Below are 14,975 nucleotides of genomic sequence, written 5' to 3'. Positions count from 1 at the left end.
AGCCTTTTGTTTAATTATATATTATACATTTTTTTAATTACCTTTTTATCTTTCTATTACCCAACTATATCTATCTATCTATGCAATTGTTTTTTTTTTGGTCTGTCTGCATATCTGTACACATTTGTAACCAAGTGTTGCTATGCACTTAAAATTAGCCTTTTCATCATTTTTTAAGGGGCACCGAGAAAGGTAAAATCTCCTTTGGAAATGTACATCTATTAGTTTAGATATCTATCTATCTATAGATCAATTTATTAACCTACAATCTATTTATCTAAATGAAGAATAAAACATGTATTTTCAAATATTTATTTAAGAAATTTCCTTAATATAAACTAAAGCTTTGTATAAAATAGAACAAAGACCAAGGCAAAGCTTCTGTAATTAGATAAATTTAACGGAAAAACAATTAAAAAACCTTACCAAATATTAGGGTTGGGCCGGATATTTTTTTGGCCGGATACCGGATACCGGATATCCGGCTGCTTTCAAATGCCGGATATCCGGTATCTGGCCGGATATCCGGCCTACATCGGATATCCGGCAAGTATCCGGTTATCCGGCCAAATTACCGGATATCCGGCCGGATAACCGGCCAAATTACTGCATATTAAAGTATCAAAAAAGGATATAGTTCCTTTCGTTCCAACGCACCTTAAGGGGCGATTCGTCGTATTTTTAAAATTGCTTTTAATAGGTTATTTTAGTTTAGGTTAGGGTATATTTGACCTGCAGGGTTAGGCAATTGGCCCCGCAAGGTTAGAGCCCCCCGCAGGGGCTAGAAATAGAAGGGAAGCTACTGTGAAAAAACGAATAATCGCTCCTTAAGGGGCGTTGCCACAAAAGGGACTATACCCGTAAAAAAAATTTCTTAATAAACTGGTGTTTTATTATATAAAATTTAGGTTAAAACTTAAAAATTAAGTAACTATTAAATGATCTTTCTTCTTAACAATTAATCTAATGAATTATTACTACCCTCAATTTGTAATATCAACCCCTAACGGTTGGAGGATGGGCGGGGAGGTGGCGTTAAATGCCCCCCCCCCCCCCCTCTGTTTTTTTCTATCCCATTTTCTGTGTATAGAGGTAGAGGGCTATAACTGACTTTCGAAATATGGATATGACACATAACTGAGTTAAAATTTTTTTAATACCCCTTTCCTGGCGGTAACAGAGTTAAAATTTTTTAATACCCCTTTCCTGGCGGTAACAGAATGCCACAAACCTGGTAAGGTCATTCAGTTAAAAAGTAAAAATATTTTTTTTTACTTTAACAAAGCATTTCATGTTATCTGATACTAAAATATCCTATAGTCGTACATCTTCAAGTCGATTTCAGGTTTCAGGTATAATCCTGCAAGCCATGAACCTCCAGGTCTCCAGAAATCTTTAAACGGTTCCTGTGACCACAAATTTTTACTTGAAGATTTCAAATTTTAAACTTAGGTTTTTTTTATATATCTTCATGATATATTACAATTTCATAAAATCCGTTGCCGTTTACCTGCCAACCGTCGGTTTGCGGCTGGCAGCTGCCAAGTACTGCTGCCACTGCCAATATTTATGTTTTGAGATTTCTAATATAAAATTTACATAAAGATAAACATACTCAGAAAAAATTGTTCTTCTAGCTTCAATAATAAGAAAATTACAGCCATTTAAGATATAAAAAACAGAGATTTTTGTTGTAAAATATAAAAGATTTTATTGCCGGATAGTTTTAATATCCGGTATCCGGCCGGATATTGAAAATGGCCGGATATCCGGCCACACCGGATATCCGGCCCAACCCTACGGTAAATATAAAACTAGTGGGTAAGCTCCTGAGATCAGGCCTCTTTTGGCATATTTGAAGGAACTTGCCTGAGGGGTGGAGGGCTGGGTGGGAGCGATCCCCGTAAAATAGTTATAAACCTTCCATGAACACTATAAAGGAGAACCATATCGGTTCAGCGATTAGCGATATCCTTTGGTAAACACAGACAGACACACATCCTGGTACTTCAATAAGTATTATGGGACATAGTTTCTTTATCTACACATCTACTTATATTTTTAAGAATATATTTCTGTATTTGCTTAGGTTTGTATGTTTGTGTGGTTTTAAGATCTCGTAAACGGCTGCATTTAAACATATAATTAAAAAAAACCTTTTATTGGTTTCTAGATTTTTTAAAGTTTATTGGATGCGGTTGAGGGAAGGGGTTGATAGAGATGACTTTAATCTATTTTTGGGAGGTTAACTTCCACCCTACTCCCTCTTGTCAAGTGTTATAAAATGTGTGTAGTTTGTAAAGGTCATTAAGTGGGTATTTCTGGTGACGAAGATACTACTTAACTTATTAACCCATTAACAAGAACTAAATTATCCCTAAGTACAGTAATAAGAACATTTTAACAAACAAATTAAAACAAAGACATATTTAACTTTTTTATAAGTAGAAAAGTTTTTTTTAAATTAACAATCTTATGACTTGTTTATTATAAAAAGTTCAACTTCTAGCGTTAGTGTTTTTTTTATTAACTTTGTAAATAGAAAGCACTGATATTTTTTTATACGTTGTTTCGTTATTGTCTTAACCATAACACTTTGGGTAAGTGTGACTTCCGAATTTGCGGGAAGTTCTAGAGATCTTAGTCTTTCAAGGCAAAACCCCCAATACCAGGAACCATCAAGTTCAACAGCAGGTTTGAGTATAGATTTATTGACACAGCTATTTCAAAGTCCTGAAATTACAAGATCAATTAATAAACAGAATAAAATATTACACGTTAACTTAAAACTTTGAGCACTAAAAAAAATCTTTTTTTCTTATGGTTAAAGAATCTTTGGGTACTTTGGCTTTAAAGGAAAATTATTTGGTTTATAGACCATTGTTAAATGCATAAATATAAGCACATAAAAATTACTAAAACATAATATTTGAATCATAATAAAGTTTCTTGTGTAGCTGGCTAAAGCCTTAAAACTTAATAAATCGGTCCTATATGCCATACAATTATATCTGAAAACGAAGAAAAAACTACCTGAAGTACTTATGGTTTAAGCACCTGGCATACTAGGGTTATTCACGCACTCTGAGACCAATGTTAGGCCTGACTCAATTCTCCGAATGTCTTTATCCACACACATGTAAATCAGAAGTGCATGGCGTTACCAAAACATAAACAATCTTACAATGCCGCAACTCTTTAGGAAAATTAAGCAAAGGCGACTTTTTTTCTGGACTGGAATTATGGAATAAGGAAATTAATTTCGATCTTGATAAACACAAAGCTTCCTCGAAAAGAGGTTAAGACAGTTATGATGAAGTGACAAACGGACATCCTTAATTAACAAGTAGCTGTATCAAAGGGTAAAAAATACTGACGTCTAAACGTTGTTTTTAGATTAGTTGCGATTTTTACAATTACCTAAATGTGTTGTAAAAAGCCTACAACGATTTTAAAAGGTCAAAAAATATAGCATGTAGTAGGTATTTTCTAACTGACAAAAAATCAATGGGAAAAAAGGACGTGTTTATGGGATGATACCCTTCCAAACAGGGTTGGTTTTGTTGTGCTTTAAAACCGATTAATATCCGCTGGATTAGAACCGGTTCTCAGTTATACTAAAAAATCATGTATAGCATCGTATTACAGACAATTTATCATAAATATTAGATAAAAATCTTAAAAATTAATACCAGTTTTGTTAGCAAAGGCCTTTGGCCCATCGTGTTTATCAAAATTGGATTTAATCTTATAATTTTTCATTATAATATCCGCGGAAAGCTGTCTATAATACAATGCGATAACTAACTATTCAAACTGACAAAACTGAATGGGAAAAAAAAGAATTACGTAAGGGATAAAACCCTTTGGAATAGGGTTGATGTTCTTAAGCTACTCTCCAATTCCATTTATACAAAACTAGCGGCTACGCTCCTAGAGGCTTGCCACTCCAACTTTCACTTGTAGTTTTAAACAAAAAGTTAAATGAAACTTTTGGAGCTCATTTTTTCGATAGGCGATTTCTCTTGGGAGGGTGGTGGTACCCTTCCCCAATATAGTTATAAAATTTCCAAGCACCTATGAAAAGCCACCTGTGTAAAGGAGAAACATATTGGTACACACACATTTTCTGTTACCTTATTATAAGGATTAGTCATAGGTGTGTCCATTAAGATCTCGTAATGATCTGATCTAATTGTGGTGTAATAGTGAAGGAACATTGGTATGCTTATTAAAGTTGGATGGTTCATAAAGTTGAGTGGCTAAACGTTACAGCCACGACTAAACTAAAGAAGTGGTAATTTTGTGTAACACCATTGGGGATGTACATCCATTTATCGGCCATTGTCTTATCCCTATAGATCTCTGTGAAATAGTTCTATTTATTAAAAGTGTATTTTATATCATAATTTCTAGAAGATGTAAAAAATTAATCAAAATTGGTTTCAAAACTTAATGCCAATAAAAATAATTACACGGTGATTTTTTAGGTATAATTCTAAGAAAAAATCTTATGCATTTCTATGCAACTTTCATGAATTTACAATTTGGAAATTAAATCAGGTGTTCAATTTGATCTTATAAGTTTAAAATTAATAATGTTCAATAAAAAAATCATATTAATTGCAAAACAAAAATTACCACTTATACTGGCGGTTGCGTGTATTTGAAATGTAAGGAATAGCAGAAAAAAGCATAAAACCATCTAGAAACTTTAATATATAAATGAAATAGCATAAAAACTACACCTTGACATATGTGAAGCTTTACTATAATAAAGAGCTTAATCGGTTCAGAAGTCAACAAAATCAAGCTTAAAAACGTATTACTTTATATAATAGGACTTCGCCCCAAGAGGTATAATTACATCTTTTATTACCTGGAGATGCCCCCACTCCACCACTATTTTAAATAATTTAAAAATAAAAATTGGTGGGGAAATTTTTGTTTTTATGGGGGGTTGGGGGTGTCCCACCCCCCCAAAAAATAGCCTGAAACCACCACAGGACCAGTAGGTATATTTCCTGAAGAGAAGAATCCGATCGGTTCAGTGGTTACCGAGATCTTAAAGGACGGACGGACAGACATCATTCTATTTTGTATTATAGATTGTATTGGAAAGCAACTGTATAAAGAATGTATGAAGGTTCTTTGGAAGGAAAATTGGACGGCTGTAAGTACCTACAAAAATTTCATTATTTTCATCTGACTTTTTAATTTTCTCAATCCATAAGATACAAATTTTGAATACTGTAATGCTTGAGAAATTTTCTTATTTTAAAATCTTAAATTTACTCAAAGATAAAAAAAAGCCTAAAAAAGACATTAGTGTAAGGTATTGTTGTAAAAAAAGTCCTTTATTTAAAAAAGTTGTTCTGCCTATGTTTGTAAAACTGTTATAAATATGTATTTTATCTATTTGTCTATTTATATGTCTCTCTATCCATCTTTTTGTCAAAATGTATGCTTGTCCATTGTCCATCGTTCTAACTTTAACTATAGGAAGACTAAATTAAAAATTATCTCTGTTTATCTATCTATTTGTCTAAATGTATGTCTTTGTTTATCCATTCTCAAAATGCATGTCTATATATCAGTTTTATTCCAACTCTATCTAAATCTGTGCCTAAATATAAGTTTATGTATATATCTATCTGTTTTATATTATATATCTATCTATCATTCAGTCTTATTGCATGACTATCTATCTATACATAATGAGACCATTTTACAGGAGTAAAACTTTCCAATGCGGAAAACTAACATTTTTAAATGTCAACATGTAAAGAGTAGAGAAAACCCGCCACCTAAAAATGATCTCACCGCGAGCTTTGATTGGTTGGAGTATTTTGGCTCCAACCAATGGCAGTGGAGAAGCTCCGATTACCGGGAGTATAAAAGGGGTTGTGTCCGTGGTAAAATCATTCAGTTGTTTGATTCAACCATAATCATGATGAAGTCTATCTTCTTTGTAAGTATACTTATAATAATATCATACATTTATTGTCAATCTTTCTTCAAAGTTTGTAACACTATATTTTTATGGTTCTAATTTCTCTCTTTATTTATTAATTTTTACATCACTTTCATTTTATTATACCGTATCGTTTAAAGCATTTTTATATATATAGCATCTCTGTAATTTGTTCCCTAATTTTTTTTTTTGTAGACTTTTCGATTTAAAGTCAACCACTTGTTGTGACTCTATCATTTTCCACCTATAGCTTTCATGTTTCTATTTAAAAAATTATCTGTTAGTAAGTCCCACTTTCAACACTTTGGTAATGTTTAAATATTTTTTTCTTTTGTTTTATGTTTTATCTAATATTCTTCAATACAAATTTATTCGTTGTTATATACATCTTTTCCCTCTCACTTAATAACTACAAAAGACAGAATTTTACTCATGAAAGTGCCTGCATATTAATTTTATTATCCTATTCCTGATTTCTGAAAAGTTTCTAAAAAATATTTTGATCATTTGTATGTCCCAAAGAGCCTATAAAACGGCGGTCTCTTATTATTTTGTCTCTGTCAAACTTTGACTTTGTCATTTTTATACAGTTTAACTTTTTAGTTAAAATTAGAGAACTACTCTATAGTTCACTTTGTCTGTCCGTCGTTCGTACTTTTTTCTCCAAAAAGTCCAGTCTTGATTTAACAAATGTTCTTTAAATCTCCTTAATGTCCATAATCCCATATATGATGTTATTGGGCTTTGCTACTTTTTGATGTTGTCATCCTTGTTTCAATTCAAAAGGCACAGCTTTTAGGAAAACCAAATATTTTAAATCTGTTGCTTTTAAACCGATTATTATCAGCTGGATTAGAAATGGTTAAAAGCCATACTGAAAAATCATGTGAATTAAGAATTAAACTAAATCATAACATTAATTCGGTGCTAATAAATATGGTTTAATCCTATAATTTTTAATTTTTATATCCGCGGAAACTTCGACAACAAATATTATGAGTAGGCTTGCCTGGTTGCCGCTGTGTACGCCGAGGCCGCCCCTGAGGCCGATGCTGATGCCTGGTACGGATATGGAGCCGGATACGGATACGGCTATGCTGCCCGTCCCTACTACAACCTTGGATACAGGTATGAATCAGGGAGAGAGGGGACATTGGACTGTTTATTACACTACACTAGTCCCAAAAGTTTTATACTAATGCTTTCTTATTCGTTGGTTTAACAACTTTTATTGGTTAGTTCATTAAGTTTAGTGTCCAAACGTTTTAACCACTAATTTTTATATACAGACGGGATAATTTTTCGGTCTATGTCTTATCCCTTTAGATTCCTGTAGAAATAACCTGGACAGATACATATTTTTTATAGGTTGGCTAAACTTAATTCTCAGTACTTAAGCCACTCTATAAGTAAGGCCTGTATTTATAACAACTGACTTTTTTTCACACAAAAATAGGCGTTTTATCAGCTTCTTAAAAGTCCTTAAAAACATATGCCTATCTTTAAAATGAAATTTCTTACTTTCTTATATTATTCGTTAATTTTTGATTAAATTTATGTCTTTTTTATTTGAAAATGAGCTTAAAAAACAATCAGATTTTGAAAAGTAATTGTATTTATATATTTATTTATTCTAGATCTTACTCCCCTTACTACGGCTCCAGAACCTATGGTGCTTACCCCGTCCACCACGCCATCGGCAAGAGATCCGCTGACGCCGAAGCTGCCCCTGAGGCCGATGCTGATGCCTGGTACGGAAACTACGGCTACGCCGCCGCTTCCCCTGCCTACTATGGTGGCTACAGAAACTACGGCTACAACACTTATGCCGCCGCCGTTCCCGCCGTGAGATCTTACAACACCGTTGCCGGTTACGCTAGCTATGCTCCTTATGCCGCCACCAGAGCTTATGCCGCCTACCCCGCCACCTACGGATACGGTCACGCTATCGGCAAGAGATCTGCTGACGCCGAGGCTGCCCCTGAGGCTGATGCTGATGCCTGGTACGGAAACTACGGCTACGCCGCCGCTTCTCCCGCCTACGGATATTCCGCTTATGCTGCCCCCGCTGTCAGCTACGCCGCTGCCCCCGTTTCTGCCTACAGATACGCTGCCGCTACCCCCGCTTATGGCTACAGAGCCGCCAGCTACGCTCCCTATGCCGCTAGATCTTACGGCTACGCCGCCAGATCTTACGGACTCTGGTAATTAGCTAGTTCTGTATGTAAAGGTACCTGTACCCAGACAAAACCACAACTGACACAAATGTACCAGCTGTGTGGTTTTGTCACTCATCAGTTCCACATATTCCCAGCATCAAGCCAAATCAAAATCTCGCACAATAATCAAAATAAAAATGTGTACCGCCAAGTGTGCCAGCAACTGCCAAGCAAAGCTAATTAAGATATGAAGTTCATCCCTCTGATGTTCTGATTGTTCAAACAGCCAACACTGAATCAAGTTTTTTTCAGTGCCTTCATTTTATACATGATGTGTAGGAAAAATATTCTTTTATAAATAAAATTTTGTATTGAAAACTAATGTTGTTTTTCCCTCTTATTATTATCATTATTAATGTTAACAAATTATAAAAGGCTGAAAATATTCAGGGATATAAAAGGATAAGAAAATTGCCAATAAATTGATGTACATTGTATCCCTAAAGAAAATTGTGGTATAGTCCCTTTCGTAACATCGCACCATTCTTCGTATTTTTCACAGTAGCATTTCTCCTATTTCTAGCCCCTGCGGGGGGCTCTAACCCTGTGGGGTAATCTTCTAACTCAATATAACCTAACCTAACCTAAAATGACCTATAAGAGCCATTTTAAAAATACGATGAATCGCCCCTTATGGGGCGATGTTACGAAAGGGACTATTCCCAAAAATTCCAACAAAACTTTATTTACAATAGGAACTAACCCAACTGGAGGTGCACGAATATATATAAAATATCTAATAATACAAAGTAGAACGATGTCTTTCTGTCTGTCTGTCTGTTTTTACCGAAGGATTTCTCCTTTACAGGGAAGCTTCTCAAAAGTCCCGGGAAGGTTTATAACTATTTTCTTGGGGGGTGGGACACCCCCAACCCTCCCAATGAATGAAAAATACCCCCCTAAAAAAATGTTCATTTTAAAACTAAAATTTAAAAAGTGGGTTCGACTAACCCCGCCCCCCCCCCCCCCCTCCAAGTAAATTTTTGTAAAAATCTAAAATACGAAAAATTAGGTTGACCAAACTTCTTGAGGCAAAGCCCCTAGAGGCTAGGGGCGAAGCCGCTAGTTTTATATAAAAAAGCTTGCTCAACAAAAACCATTACAGAAATGGATTTATCATTACTTGGATCTTACACCAGATTATCATGTACTCCAATAAAGTGAAACTTGAAGCTGGCTAAAATAACGATCCTTCCCCCCACTGGATAAACGAACTGGTCAATAAATTTTGTTAAAATCTAAATTGTCAATTTTCCCAAGTCTTAATATCCACGAATATTCTATATCAGGGTTTTAATGGGATAAGACAATGGCCGATAAATTGTTGTACATCACAAATTATGATACAAAAGTTACCCCTTCTGTAGATTATAATTAGTGGTTGAATCATTTGGTCAAACAACTTAATGAACTAACAAATCAAACTTCATTTAAAGACCCTAAAGTTGGTACGCCATCAAATAGAAAATTATAATATTTTGGGGACCAGTGTAATAAACAGCCCACTGTCCCCTCCCTCCCTGATTCTATATACATTTCATAGCAAATATTGGTAGTCAAATTAAATTGTTTTGCACTGATTTTCTGAAACAAGGAAAAATAATACCAAGAATAATTATTTCATTAAGAAGCGGAGCAAAAGAAACTGACTAAAATACAAAATATTAAAAAAAATATTCAGTATTATTTTTGGCACATAGTACCTAATATTCTAAACTTTTCCACCATTATTTTGATGAAGAACAATTGGTAATTTTGTTTATAATAATTGGGAGTATTATTGCCACTATCCTTTAAGATTAGAGGTGTGCCAAACTGGTTTCAATCTTATAATATTTTGGATTGCTGTCTATAATACGATGCAATAGATAACTATTACAAACTCTATTACTTACAAACAGACAAAGTAAGTTGAGGAATGGAGAATTTGTTTCGGCATCAATAATTAGATCAGTAGAGCATTGTAATATAATTGTTATCAATTAACTTTTCTTTCAGTAATATCTTTAAATGAGTAGCATCTCCAGAAGTTTGCGCTTCCCCCATTGACTGACTCAGTAATGATGTATACTCATGGATAAGACAATGGACGATTAATTTTTGTATATCCACAATGATAATACAGAAAATTATCCCCTCTGTAGATGATAAGCTCCAATTTTGGCCCTAAACTTTTAAAGCCAACGAATAGGAAAGCGTTATTTTAATGATTTGCGGACTAGTGTAATAAACAACCCAATGCCCTCTTCCTCCATGTGTAGAGTAAATACTGCCTAAGAATCAAAACCATTAGAGTGTATTTTTGCATGTTGAATAAAACCCTTTTTATTTTTACCAGAAGGAAAATTACAAAAACAAAAAAATCTCTCTTTCTCTATAAAACTGTAAAAAATGGTATTCATTTATGTTAAATCGAGAAAAGTTTATTTAGCTATACAGTTATACATCAATGCATTCGGTCTTGTTTTAATAAATCCATGCTTTTATACAAATTTGGCCTGTAAGTCAGTGAGAAGAGAAAAGTTGGATTTACTACAGTGCTAGGTCAGTTAAGGTAAATTTCTCTTAAATGAATTAGAATTTTAAATTATCACATTAAGATATAAAACTTGAGTTAATATTGAATAACGCAAATGAAGATTTGCATTAATTAAACTATGGTAATTTCATTATTTTATCTAGTTGCGTTGCTTTGCTATGAATGGTCATTATTGTTCTTGTTGTTAGCTCTGCTACTCTATGCCAATACTAGATGTTACGCCCCTACAGGCTTCGAGTGGCCCTTGAGGGGGGGGGGGAGGAGTCGACCCTCCTTACTTTCCATTTTTTTTTTTTGGGGGGGGGGGAGAAAAAAAGGGCTATTTTTCTTGAGAAGGTGGTGATACCCTCCCCCAAAAAAGTTATAAACCTTTCCAGGACCAAATAGAAGCATCCATGTAAAGAAGAACCATTTCGGCCCAGTGGTTTTCGGTACAGCCAAACAGACACAGATCCTGTTTTTGCACTTTTGTTTTTATATAAGAATTACAGGATACATGATATGATAATACAAATTTTAAGTAAAACAAGGATGAGACATCCATAAAAGGGAAGCTCTGAATTCAAAAGGTAGAACAAACGAACATGAAAACTTTTAGCTAAATAGTGATTATAATAAGATTCCTATTTTAAGCACAATCTAATAAATAATAATAAATATGTTTTTGTAAGTATTTTCTCCATACAAATAGAAAAGAGATAGTATATGGATCTTTCATTTCAAATTCAAATATAAATACTTCTTCTTGTACAATTAAAATCAAAATGTTAACAATTTTGTTAAAACATTCATATGAATATAACATTTAGGTCCAAAGAAAAAAAAAACTTTGAAAGGTAAGCCAATAGCAAATTTATCAATAAGTTCTAATTTCAAATATTATTTTCCCATTTTTGAGAAACTAAGCTTTAATACAGTACAAACAAGTTAAAATTAAAAATACTATTAGAAATTTTTTTTATTACATTTTAAAGTCAATTTATTTGAAAGGCCTTAAATAAATTTTCATTTAATTATTATCAATAGATTATTACCTTTTACCCACCCATAAATTAAACATTTTGTTTGTCAAATCGATACTAATATAAGAATGGTTAAAAACCTAAAACTTAATTTAATTAAACGACTATCTAAGTAAATAACCATTTAAATTATGAAAGCTTTAATGTAAAAGCGAGGCTTTTCTATAATTAAGATCGGTCCGTCAATCCGTAACATATAGCTTTTTTAGTTAATTTAGGCATCTTAGAATTGTCTAATCGATTTCAAACATTGCATTATGATTCCTATAACAGTTAGGTACAATTAGAAAATCTTTTTTTTCAATGGTAAATAGATTGTTTTAAGGTTTTATGTAAATATAAGTATTGGATGTTTAAAGTCCAAATAAGTAATAATTAAATTAAAATCAGTTTATACAAATCAATTTGGCAATATTTTCTAGATTTTGTGTGTGAGACTTTTTAAAATTTACCTTTTCTACGTAAGAAATAATATGACAATTTGTGAACTTAATAATGTTGTCATCCTTGTTACAAAGCTAACTTAACCCCCTCCCCCCTACCCCTTTACCCTCTCCTCTCCTCCCAAGAGTTGTTGTAGATTACTGTGTATAAACAGTCCATATTGACTTCAGTGTTTAAATGTCTCCACATCAACCTTTAAACCCACTAAAACCCACTCTACTAAAAACATTTAACAGCTGTGTCCGTTTCCGAGACTTTTCCGAGGAAAGTGCATAAGATGGGAAAGTGAGATGGGGGGGGGGGGGCAAGAGATATAAGCAAGGTGTCTTTGAAAATGTGTGTATCTGCACTGTTTGCTTCCTTAACCCTTTTTTTAATAGCGTGTGTTGTTAGATCATTTTTCTAAAATAAGATTTAAACTGCTGTATTTTTTTATGAAGGTAGATGAACATATTTTAAAATAAATTTATTTTTATGTAAATTTCATTTCAAAGTTTTAAAAACGTAAATTTCGGCGGTGCAAGCGGATAATGGTAGCCGCCAGGATGAATATATTAAGAACTCTCAGTTTGTGCAATCACTAGATTTGAGAAAAAAAATTATTTGATTGAAGCCCACTATCTTTTAGACAAATAAAATAAGACTGTTGAGGGTTAAGAAATAAAAATTTTCATTTAATAACATTATTTTTGTTTGTTGAAACACATATTTCATTCCTTTGTGAACTGCCGTGTCATAAGGTATTATAATTAAGATTAAGTAAGGTTGGTACAAAATACTTTTTATCAATTTGTAACTCTAATAGATCATGCCTTAACTCTTACATATCGGGCCCCAATTACCACCTTAATAGATTGGGGGGGGGGGGGGCTTAAGAGGCACCCTCTATCTCGGCTCTTGTTACAGATAGAGACATAAAATTTTATCTTGTGGTGTGCATTTTCAGAGAAAATTACTTTTCTAGTCATGGCGGTCAGACCACTCCGTAGCTGCTTTTTAGCAGCCAGCTGCTAAATATTAAAACAGCTGTAGAACGGCCAATTTCAAAAGCTAGAATTACCAAATTTTACGTAGAACTTTTATTTTCCATAACAAAAATTACTTTATCTGATCATCGCCGAAAAACGGCAAATAACGGAAACCGCCATTTTCGGCGGTAAAACGGCGGTTATATATTATAGAAAAAGTTATATATTATATGTATATTTTTTAGGGTTGGGCCGGATATCCGGTGTGGCTTTATATTTAAAATGGCTTTAATTTTCTTATTATTGAAGCTAGAAGAACAATTTTTTCTGAATATGTTTATCTTTATGTAAATTTTATATTAGAAATCTCAAAACATAAATTTTGGCGGTGGCAGCAGTACTTGGCAGCTGCCAGCCGCAAACCGACGGTTGGCAGGTAAACGGCAATGGATTTTATGAAATTGTAATATGTCATGAAGATATATAAAAAAGCCTAAGTTTAAAATTTGAAATCTTCAAGTAAAAATTTGCGGTCACAGGAACTGTTTAAAGATTTCTGGAGACCTGGAGGTTCAGGACTTGCAGGATTATACCATATATTACATATGAGGATGTATGACTATAGGATATTTTAGTATTAGATAACATGAAATGCTTTGTTTAAGTAAAAAAATATTTTTACTTTTTACCTGAATGACCTTACCAGATTTTCTGGCATCCTGTGCCCGCCAGGAAGGAGGTATTAAAAAAATTTCAACTCTCAGTTATTTGTCATACCCATATTTCGAAAGTCACTCAGTTATAGCCCTCTACCTTTTATACACAGAAAATGGGATAGAAAAAAAACAGAAGGGGGGGGGGGGCAGGCATTCAACGCCACCTCCCCGCCCATCCTCCAACCGTTAGGGGATGATATTACAGATTGAGGGTAGTAATAGTTAATTAGATTTATTTGCTAAGAAGAAAAATCATTTAATAGTTATTTAATTTTTAAGTTTTAACCTTAATTTTATCCTATTATATAACGTAGTAAGCTTTTTTTGTCTGTAGCGAAGGATCTCGCTAACCAATGAACCGATATGGTTCTTCTTTAAAGTAGCTTCTTATGGGTTCCAGGGTGGTTTTAGAATGTTTAATTTTTATAAAAAAAAGTTGTTTTAAGTTATTTTTCTGCACTTTCATGTCCCCTAGATACTAGGGACGCAGCCGCTAGTATAATATAAAACGCCAGTTCATAAAGAAATTTTTTTGCGGGTATAGTCCCTTTCGTGGCAACGCCCCTTAAGGAGCGATTATTCGTATTTTCACAGTAGCTTTCCTCCTATTTCTAGCCCCTCGCGGGGGAATCTAACCTTGCGAGGCCAATTGCCTAACCCTGCGGGACAATCACCTAACCAAATATAACCTAACCTAACCTAAAATAACCTATTAAAAGCAATTTTAAAAATACAACGAATCGCCCCAGAAGGTGCGTTGCCACGAAAGGGACTATATCCTTTTTTGATACTTTAATATGTAGTAATTCGGCCGCTTATCCGGCCGGATATCCGGTATCCGGCCAAAAAATTATCCGGCCCAACCCTAATATTTTTATTTAAAGTCGTCACAGAGGGTTATCTAAACCTCATTTTTAAAGACACTTGCAGTAGCGTGCATCCTTACGATGAACTTACTTTAAACATACATAGTTTGTAGAACAGATCTTTTGTATAGATGTATATACAGACAACTACCTCCCCTCCTTTTCCAAAGACCTTTTTCGTCTGCTTCTAAATTATTTTCTGCTACTTGGCTGTGTTAATATAAGCA

The 14,975-nt window shown here is 33.7% G+C and overlaps 1 protein-coding gene across 1 annotated transcript; it reads left to right on the top strand.

The window, feature by feature from the left end:
* Positions 1-5,847: 5,847 nt before the first annotated feature.
* LOC145328098 (uncharacterized) lies at positions 5,848-8,515 on the top strand. Its single transcript, XM_080171669.1, has 3 exons — positions 5,848-5,971; positions 6,978-7,102; positions 7,612-8,515. Exons 1-3 carry the CDS (start codon positions 5,951-5,953, stop codon positions 8,180-8,182), a joined length of 717 nt encoding a protein of 238 aa, XP_080027795.1. The 5' UTR covers positions 5,848-5,950; the 3' UTR covers positions 8,183-8,515.
* The last annotated feature ends 6,460 nt before the right edge of the window (positions 8,516-14,975 follow it).

Source organism: Acartia tonsa, chromosome 9 (genome assembly GCF_053477335.1).
Source record: "Acartia tonsa isolate MP-2025a chromosome 9, ASM5347733v1, whole genome shotgun sequence".
NCBI classification, from domain to species: domain Eukaryota; kingdom Metazoa; phylum Arthropoda; class Copepoda; order Calanoida; family Acartiidae; genus Acartia; species Acartia tonsa.
This window is presented reverse-complemented; position numbering and strand designations above follow the sequence as displayed.

Coding starts and splice junctions, on each gene's coding strand:
- LOC145328098 (XM_080171669.1), top strand. CDS start 5,951: ATGATGAAGTCTATCTTCTTT. Junction 5,972..6,977: donor TGATGAAGTCTATCTTCTTT/GTAAGTATACTT, acceptor TATTATGAGTAG/GCTTGCCTGGTTGCCGCTGT. Junction 7,103..7,611: donor TACTACAACCTTGGATACAG/GTATGAATCAGG, acceptor TATTTATTCTAG/ATCTTACTCCCCTTACTACG.